Source organism: Arachis hypogaea, chromosome 9 (genome assembly GCF_003086295.3).
Source record: "Arachis hypogaea cultivar Tifrunner chromosome 9, arahy.Tifrunner.gnm2.J5K5, whole genome shotgun sequence".
NCBI lineage: Eukaryota > Viridiplantae > Streptophyta > Magnoliopsida > Fabales > Fabaceae > Arachis > Arachis hypogaea.
Window position 1 is genome coordinate 28,951,280 of NC_092044.1, and position 8,811 is coordinate 28,960,090.

The 8,811-nt window shown below is 32.3% G+C and overlaps 1 protein-coding gene across 2 annotated transcripts; it reads right to left on the reverse strand.

Moving 5' to 3' along the window:
- Positions 1-3,313: 3,313 nt before the first annotated feature.
- On the reverse strand, positions 3,314-7,430 carry LOC112710775 (uncharacterized). 2 transcript variants are annotated; one of them, XM_025763179.3, is made up of 9 exons: positions 7,035-7,430; positions 6,294-6,360; positions 6,135-6,174; positions 5,874-6,006; positions 5,717-5,788; positions 4,730-4,810; positions 4,577-4,609; positions 3,829-3,890; positions 3,314-3,753 (listed from the first exon to the last, which is right to left on the reverse strand). In XM_025763179.3, exons 1-9 carry the CDS (start codon positions 7,299-7,301, stop codon positions 3,687-3,689), a joined length of 822 nt encoding a protein of 273 aa, XP_025618964.1. In that variant the 5' UTR covers positions 7,302-7,430; the 3' UTR covers positions 3,314-3,686. The 2 variants fall into 2 exon arrangements, with proteins under 2 accessions (XP_025618964.1, XP_025618965.1); XM_025763180.3 differs by lacking the exon at positions 4,577-4,609 and having other exon boundaries at positions 7,035-7,428.
- Between the last annotated feature and the right edge of the window lie 1,381 nt (positions 7,431-8,811).

An 8,811-nucleotide genomic window follows, 5' to 3' on the forward strand; every position in this document is an offset into this window, starting at 1 on the left:
CCAACTCGTTAACATTTTTAGCTTTGGGCCAAACCTTTAACACTAACGCACGGTTTTTCATTTCTAATATTTTTCTAAAGTTTTCGACTGCTTCACTGCTTCTCGCACAGCACCGAGCAGACATGAACCGGTTCAACCGGTTCGACTGCCGGTTTGCAATTTTTCACGGTTTTTTGTTAGAAAACACTTTTTCTGACTCGAAAGGACCTACTGAGTCTAAAAATCATATTTAAATCCCCAATTCTCATCCTAACTTTCCAGAATTTAATTTGGGCATTTAAATTATTTTATTCGTGAAAACTCGGGTTCTTACATTATATGTTAAGATAAATCTTTGTAAGCAACCCGGCCTAATAGGTCCCTCTGTGGCCGATGTATTCTTAGAAAGCAACTTTCTCAATGGAATTACTATCATATTTATGCTCGTTTTCTTTTTGTTTCCATCTCTTTTCTCTTTCTTTAGTTTTTTACTTTGTTATTCCTAATATATCAAAATATGTTTGTACTATTTGCTCGCCTTTTCCTAAATATTTTATGAAAAGAGATTTATAAAATTCTTAATATAATTTTGTGTTTCTAATTATTTTAGAAAGTCTTATTGTCTCACTTTTCCTTTCTTATTTAATAAAAATAATGGTCTTAATAAAAATAACTAAATGAAAATGTATACTAATTAAATTGATATAAGTAAAATAATATTAAAAGAGTATTAATATTCAATGTTTATAAGTTGATATACCAAAACTAATTTTTTTAAAGTTTTATTCTTAAATTTTTAGAAATTACATTTTAAATCCCAAGTTTGTAAGTATTTATTTTTATCCCAATATTTTTTAGAAAAATATCAATTAAATCTCACATATTTTAATATTTATAAAAGTAATTCATAATTTTTATAAAATATCACTATTTATCTTTTAACTCTTACTTTTTATTCAAAATACTCCAAAAATTTTATATTTATAAAATAAATCTCAACTTTTGTCAAAATATAATTTCATTCTCAAAATAATAATGTTGATGACAAACACAACTTTTAAAACCTAAAAATCCTATATTAAAATCTGTTTGAAAATATATATGATTTTAAATCTGTTTTTGAACTTTACGGTTACCAATTTTTTACCTTTTTTAGTTAATCTTTCGGCCATCAAACGTCATCAATTTTTCTCAACAATTCTCATTCATAACCATCCTAAAATCATCAAAATAACCGCAACTTGGTTGTTCTTCATGGCCGAACCACAATTCACAAGTAACAACAATAATTCAACAAAATTTTAACATAAACTTAATCAAATTCAATCAATAATCAACCAAACCAACAATCACTTATCACATTAATATTTAATTGGTGAAAAATTACCAAACTCATACTTCTGTACGAAATTACAATAACTGAAACTAGAGAAAGCTCCTGAATGAGAAATTGAAGACGAAAATCTCAAAAATCAATTACTCCCTCCAACTCTTCAATTTGGTCGAGACATGCAAGGAGAACAGTGGCTTCTTTGTCGACTTCTCTCAATCAAAAGTGACATCAACGTAAAGAGATGAAAGATATGAACATTTTAATTAGTTCAAAATTTTGCCGGGAGCTACGTATCTCAAGAAATCAAGTTCAAAAGGTTTTTGGTGTCATGGTTTCTCGTTCTTCTCACTCACGACATTCTGTCTCTTTTTTTCTTTAGTGGTTCCGTTAAAGAGATGCAAATGATGATGATTAATGGTGATCATGATGACTAATATGGTTTGGTGGTACATGGGGGTTGGGTGTTACCTTTTTTGGTTGATGAGTCAGTGATTCAAATTATAACTATTTTAAATGGATAATTATAAAAAATGGCTATATTAAAACATAAGTAATAAATATATAGGGTTAAATATATGAGTTACTGATATAAATGCCATTAGTAACTTAATGATAAAAGGTATATGATGGATCATTAGCAACTCTAAGCTCATCAAAGAGTACTGATATTTACTTATATCGGCGAATATCTAACTTGATAATAATAATATTATTATTATTATCTAAACTCTATTATAATTATAGCATGTAAAATAAATTAATAACATAATAATAAAATTATATTATCATTTATTTTATTTCGAAATTCGGAATCGACTAATCGAAATAAAACTATTGCTGAAAATAACATTTTCTGAAAAACATTGTGTTGGCATAAAAATTCAGGTTGTTATAGGAGACAACGACTAAGAGACAGAGACTAAATTAAACATTTGTATTGTATTTAATGTAAAATATACTTAACTGAGTTATGTCTCAATATTAGGTTTAGTTTAAGATAAATAAAGATTGAAGAGTAGATTTGGAATTTAAAAAGTTAAATGAGTGTGTTTAAAAAAAATTATTAAAATCTTAATCTCTTTAGTCTTCTGTGTTCTTAATTTTTAAAGATAGTGATAGAATTAAAATTTTGTGTTCTAATACTGAAAATTTAATTTCAATCTTTAGCCACAAAACAAAATACTAAATTCTAAGTCTCTAAAAACAAATACTCCTTAAAGTTTGAAATCATATTTTTTTAGTATATAGGCTCGTTTTATAGAAAAGATCCAAAAATCTTTTCAATTTTGATTAGCAAATATTTGAGATTTTTTTTTTACTGAAATTGGCAGTTATTCCACTTAATTAATTTTAGGATCCAATTTTCAGAATAATATTTCCATCTTTGAATTGTAATTTTAATAAGTGTAGGGATTGGATCAGTAAATTTTACCCCCATCACAATTTAGTAAGATGAATGCAGAAAGCACTAAATTGCTACATTCTACGAGGAGTTACCATGAGGCACAATCAGGATAAAAAACCTTTAATCATTTCTAATTCCAAAGTCTAACAGTGCATGTGCGGTCAACAACAAAAAATTATTGACAAGAGTATTATTTCACTTATATTCTTTACTAAGGAAAACATTTTTATTATCAATGAACTATTACTTAAATTACATAATTTTCCCATCCTTACCTAAAAGTCTGAAATTCGAATCTGTAGTAATGTCTACTAAATTCGATTAGATTATAAATTGTGCATAAATCACAATATCATACAACAAAATCTTTATGTTTTCTTTTTAGTTATTCAACTAAAACATCTGTACAATTTAAAACAATTTCTTTATTATGCAACTAAAAATTTATGTATTTTTTTGTTTTATTTTTTCGTCAAAATACTCCTCTTCCTCCTCAGTCTCTCGGAAGAAAAACAAGAAAAAAAAAACAATTAGAAATAATAATAAAAAAACACAGAAGTTGAAAAAAAAAAATTTAGTATGTAATTTGCGCACACATTGTGTAAATAATTTTAGCTGGGCGCCTGGGCCAATAAATTATTGAGCTAACTTGGTTAGATTTAATTAATCTAACCAAAAAGATTTGTTCATGCGAAACTAAATAGTAGTGTCAAAACAAATGTTTACTCTCTATTTCTCTAGTGATGTCTAATAAATTTATCTCTTCATTAGTAGATAAAAAAGGCAGGTGATCCTTACCTTATCAGAAATCATACCTACTTCGTAAGGAAAAATGATAAATTCATTTTAACTGTCTCTATAATACAAAATCTGACAAGCGACAACATACCATCAATATCGTATAGAAAATATCTGATGCTTCATCACCTTCAATTGTTCAACATGCTCAATAAACTTGAACAGAACAATTTAGTTTAAGACCCAATTTCGACAAAGGCAGTGAACCTTTGAAAGAGAAGCCATGTAATCATCAGACCTGCATGAAAAACAAGCTTCATCTTCTGTCCAGGTAGCTAAGCCATTTGTTTGAATTCGAAAAAAAAAATCAAACCTTTGTCCATAAGGAGACTGGCATGCAGCTACCATATGAATTTTAGCAGCATCTGTTTCATTCTGCAATTTGGAAAAATTATTAATATGCATTCAGAAATTCACAACTCCTTGTTGCGTTTGTAGCACTTGGTAATGAGTGTTACCAAAAGTTTTATGAGCTTATCCTAAAATATTAGAGTATAGGTTCAACTTTGTTCCTAAGATTGTAAGCATGATCCAATTTAGAGGTTCAATTTTATTGAATAAATGTTCATATTCACCCCTCACATGCTGTGTTAATAATATGGTCTACAGGTCTAGTCTATGGAGAAGAATGTGTGAGGCTCTAAGTTGTACAAATTACCTGTACTCGGTGCGAATACGGATACGGGATAAAAAATAAAAAAATACGCATACGACAGTAAATACAAGTAAATTTTACAAATTTTTTAAAATAAATAGTATTGTTTTAACTAATAAAGTATGCTTTATGACAAATTTAATTGATCTTAAATTAAAAACTAAACATTTAAATAGTCTAAATCGTCAACTTAAATTCTTAAATTGCACATCTAAATAGTTTTGAAATAAAATGAATAAATAAATAAATAAAATGTACTCAAAACGACTAATTTTGAACTAATTTGAACAGAAAAGACAGACCCAGCCATAACCAATACGTACCAAAATCTATTTTTATGTAAAACAATTTTTGTTTGTTAAATACGTATCCAAGTATACCGAATGCATAAGCAAAATTGCCGTACCTGTGCAACATAGGTGAGGCTTGCAAGATGAATCTAAAATTTTCATTATCAATATTGGCATCAATCATTATGCTAAACAGAGCCATTTAACATGTTTAAGATCGAGTACTAGTTGTGCGAAGTATGTAAGTTTTAGAAGTTACAAGCAAATACCTGTGATTCATAATAAAGCCCAGCATATAGCGAAGCATAAAAGAATTCATTTGTTCTTCCACTGGAGAATGCAGCAACAAGCTAGGAGGCAGATCAAATCGCACGTGTTAGATTGCATTTTGTAAAGGCAAGAAGTATATCAGACATAGATATCAACATTTTGATAGCCTTTTGTGTAAGGAACTAAGTACAGACAGATAGATAGCATAAAACTTCTTAAAAGTTTATGGTTCCAATAATTATAAACAATGAAAAAGAAAAATTGTTAAGATGTGAAATCTGATTATATGTTAAATTCTAACTATCTTAAGTTGAGTTGGTCGAGTGGTCAGCTTACTCGTCCGTTTAAACAAGTGTCGGAGGTTCAAATCCTATCTTGTGTATACAGCAACTCATTGACCAGCGGTAGACCCTTAAATGGAGCTCAGATCTGCGATGGATTAGTCCTTGACCTGTCCGGTTAAGGGATACCGTAGGCAATCGAAAAAACCATCTAATTGTATTAACTAAATCCCGAGAGTGTATAAAGGCTTATTCGTATTTGCAAATTTGATTTAACTAATTCCAAGTTGAAAGTTTTACTTTCTGATTGAGATCTAGCAAAAGGTTACATGTTTACATGGGTTACTAGGAAGAAGAGAAGCAGGATTAGGAAATTATTAAGTACTCACTCTCCTTTAGATTCTTAAGCTATTAGACCAAGACTTACAAAAAGATTTTATATCTAAACATCTATTCCCTTAAGGACCTCTGCGCTAGAAGAGTTAAAAATGTACAAGCCAGTTCTACCTTATGTTGAAACTGAACTTTTATTGAAGAATGGGGCTGCAATAATCAAACTCCACTGTTTTTCCATAAAGACTATCATGCTACATCAAGGACCAGCAGTTCAAAAAGCTTGAACTATTAAGCAAAACTGATAATGCCGTTCATATCTAATACAACAATTGCATCATAATTTTTAATCAAAAAGACATCAAATCACACCTTCTCTGGATCCCCACCATCTTTAAACATATTGTATGCTTCACGCATGACTGGTCTTGGGTCTCTGCCAACCTGAATTGATTGAGAAACAAAATCGCTTGAACATTCACATATTCGTTTTTCTTGTTAAATTCCAGTAACAGAATTAATGACTCACCTCAAGATATCGCTTCCGTGCTTCATCCACTCCATACAGTTGAGCTTCACAGAGAAAGCACCATATGGACTCTTCGGTATCATTTGGATTTTGTGCAACATCTAGCCGAAACTGCTCAGCTCCTTCTTCAAATCTATGACAAAATGGGAATCCAATTCAGTCTCCCTTTGACAGATTCATAAGCAATACATTATAAATATGCAATTCCATGTGAATAGTAATTAAACTCAAATAAATAAGAGAAGAGTGTAGAGTGAGTACCTATCAAGGTAGTAAAGTGAGAGGCCCCTTTGCCAAAGATCTGGTAACAAACACAATGAGCACAACCAAATTTCATGTAACTTGAACTCAATTTACGATCATTCCAATCCAAAGTGCTGATATAACGCTTTTTTTTTTCCAAAATGCTTATAAACATACACGCCTTTTGACGAGGGTCCAACTCAATTGCCCTGTCAAACTCCACCAGAGACCCTGAAACATCACCCTTCGCAATTTCACAGGCATCAAGTCATATATTCCTTCAACAAAGTGTTCAACTTCACTTACCAATATGCCAAAAGTGTTTATGAATGCTAGCATGAAAACAGAGTTATCCTAATTTTCAATCCAAAACGATAACTGAGGTTGATAGTTGCCAAGTACTTCATATAAAGGCAATCATGATCATATCCCAAAATAATGTGAAACTTTTAGCTAGTATTTGGAAGTTGTTACTGGGACACAAGAAGTGGAGACGAATCATTAAAACAAAAATTTCTCCAAATAATGTCCTTATAAGCATTTCAAATTTCTTATATCATGTTGGAATTGAGTAGAACTCGATCTCAAAAGTATTTTAAACAGATCAGCACCAGCTCATAAATCCCAATTAAACTTGAATATATAAAATTAGGTATGTCCAATCAATATTTTGCCTCATAATTCAAGCAAACATGAGTTATATAATAGTATAGTATTCCACAAATTAAACAAAGGACTTAGCTAAAGAGTGTGTAAGGTAATAATCAAAAGAGTAAAATAAGAAAGTCTTATGTTTTCTAAAGTGCTCACGTGTACTTTGTATTTTCTATAAAAACTCTCTTCGTCAACAAATGAAGTTTATTTGCATAGTGCCATAGTGGAGAGAGAGAGAGAGAGAGAGAGAGAGAGAAAACGAACCTGCCTGAAAAGTGACATTCCGCGTCGAATGGCAAGCACTGCATCGCGGGGATTATTGTTGCCGGCGCCGGTGATGGCGTCCCAGATGCCGGAGACGGAGACGGAAGGAAGAAGAAAGAGCCTTCTGGAGAGAGTGGAAGATAACGAGGGGTTGTGGCTGGGGAAGATGGGTGCTGCTGCTTTGAAAGGTAATAAGGAGGGAGAGGAAGGAGTGTGAAGAAGGTGCAAAGAATGAGGGGAGACCAAGTGGAAGTGAGTTAGGGACATGGTCGAGTCTCGCCAACCCAAATGGATGATGATGATGATATACCATACCGTTACCCCTTCCCCCAATTTTTTTCTTTTAAATTGGGAATTTTTTCTTTTACGAACTTTATAGTTTTTTTTTTTTCCGGGTGAGAAGAGACTAAAAAAGAAGGAAATGTCTTTGGCGGAGAAATAATAATCTGGTCCTTAAAATTGTGTTTATTTCAGAGAACAGAGAATAAGACAAAGGTTAGGGATAAGTGTTTTTTATTTGTTTGATGTTAAACTAAAATAAAATAAGAAAATTTAATTTATTCACATTTTTTTATTTAAAAAAATTGAAAAGAAAAATATAATGTAAAAAAAATATAATTATAAAAAATTGATAAGAATAATAAAAAAATAAAAAATAAGTTGTGTTTTTTGTTAGTGTCTATGTTAAAAGTGAAGACTTATAGCATATGCTATGGGATTGAGTACAAAGTGTTGAAATCCGATCATCGTATATAGGAAGTGTAAAGAGTTCGGCAACGGGTGCACATGGCTGATTCGGATCAGTCTTCGCCAGCGCAGAGGTATTTGGGAGGTAAAACGGTAGAATGGACCTCATATTTGTCTGGCCACATCAATATCTAGTGATCACAGGATGCTTGATTATCATGTGATTATCGGCCTTCATACTAACTTTGATTAGAGTTGATGTTGCCGTCTCGATTAAGGTACTGCAGAATGCAACAGAGGCACATTCGGTTTTAGACCGACTTACAGGAGGGTTTGGCTGGCTAAACAGAAGGCTGTGGCATAGATTTATGGAGATTGAAAAAAATCATATAATGATTTGCCGCGAGGGGTACTAAGTGTGCAGATCACAATGACAGGTAGTGTTGCAGTATTGAGGACGAGTCATGTGCAAGTTGGTGGGCAAGTTGATGAGTCATCAGCTTATTTCCATCAGCCTTTTTGGACATTTTCACCGTGTATCGAGACATTTAGTCATTGCAAGCCGTTGACTAATGTTGGTGGGACTCACTTGTACGGCAAATACGGGGGGTACACTGTTCGTCACGATTGTTCAGGATGGCAATTCCAATATCATTCCTATTGCATCGCACTTGTGGAGGGTGAGAATGCAAAGTCATGATCATTCTTTCTATCTCACATTCGGCAGCATGTAATGCCTTAACTGGGTATTCTAGTCATATCGGATAGGCACAACGGGATAAAGGATGCATTGGAGGTTCCTGATGGTGGTTGGCTTCCGCCTAATTCATACTGGACATTTTATATCCGTTACATGGCGGTGTATTTTGCCCTGAGTTTAAGGGCAAGGATGCATGGAGGTTTCTAGTGAATGTTGCTTATGCCAAGACTGAGGTTGAGTTTCACTACTGGTTTGATATCCTCCGATCCAAAGACCTTGCAATATGTGACTGGGCTAATCGGATTGACTATGCAGTATGCACAGTGGACTCAACATTGGGACAAAGGTCGAAGATTCGGGCATATGACTACTGTTCCAAAGGTTACCTGA

What these genes read in the sequence shown, in the direction of transcription:
- LOC112710775 (XM_025763179.3), bottom strand. Translation starts at nt 7,301, where the DNA reads ATGTCCCTAACTCACTTCCACTTGGTCTCCCCTCATTCTTTGCACCTT. An exon ending in CACGGAAGCGATATCTTGAG is followed by an intron (nt 5,789 to 5,873) that starts GTGAGTCATTAA and finishes CAATCAATTCAG; the next exon opens with GTTGGCAGAGACCCAAGACC. An exon ending in GGCTTTATTATGAATCACAG is followed by an intron (nt 4,610 to 4,729) that starts GTATTTGCTTGT and finishes TGAAAATTTTAG; the next exon opens with ATTCATCTTGCAAGCCTCAC.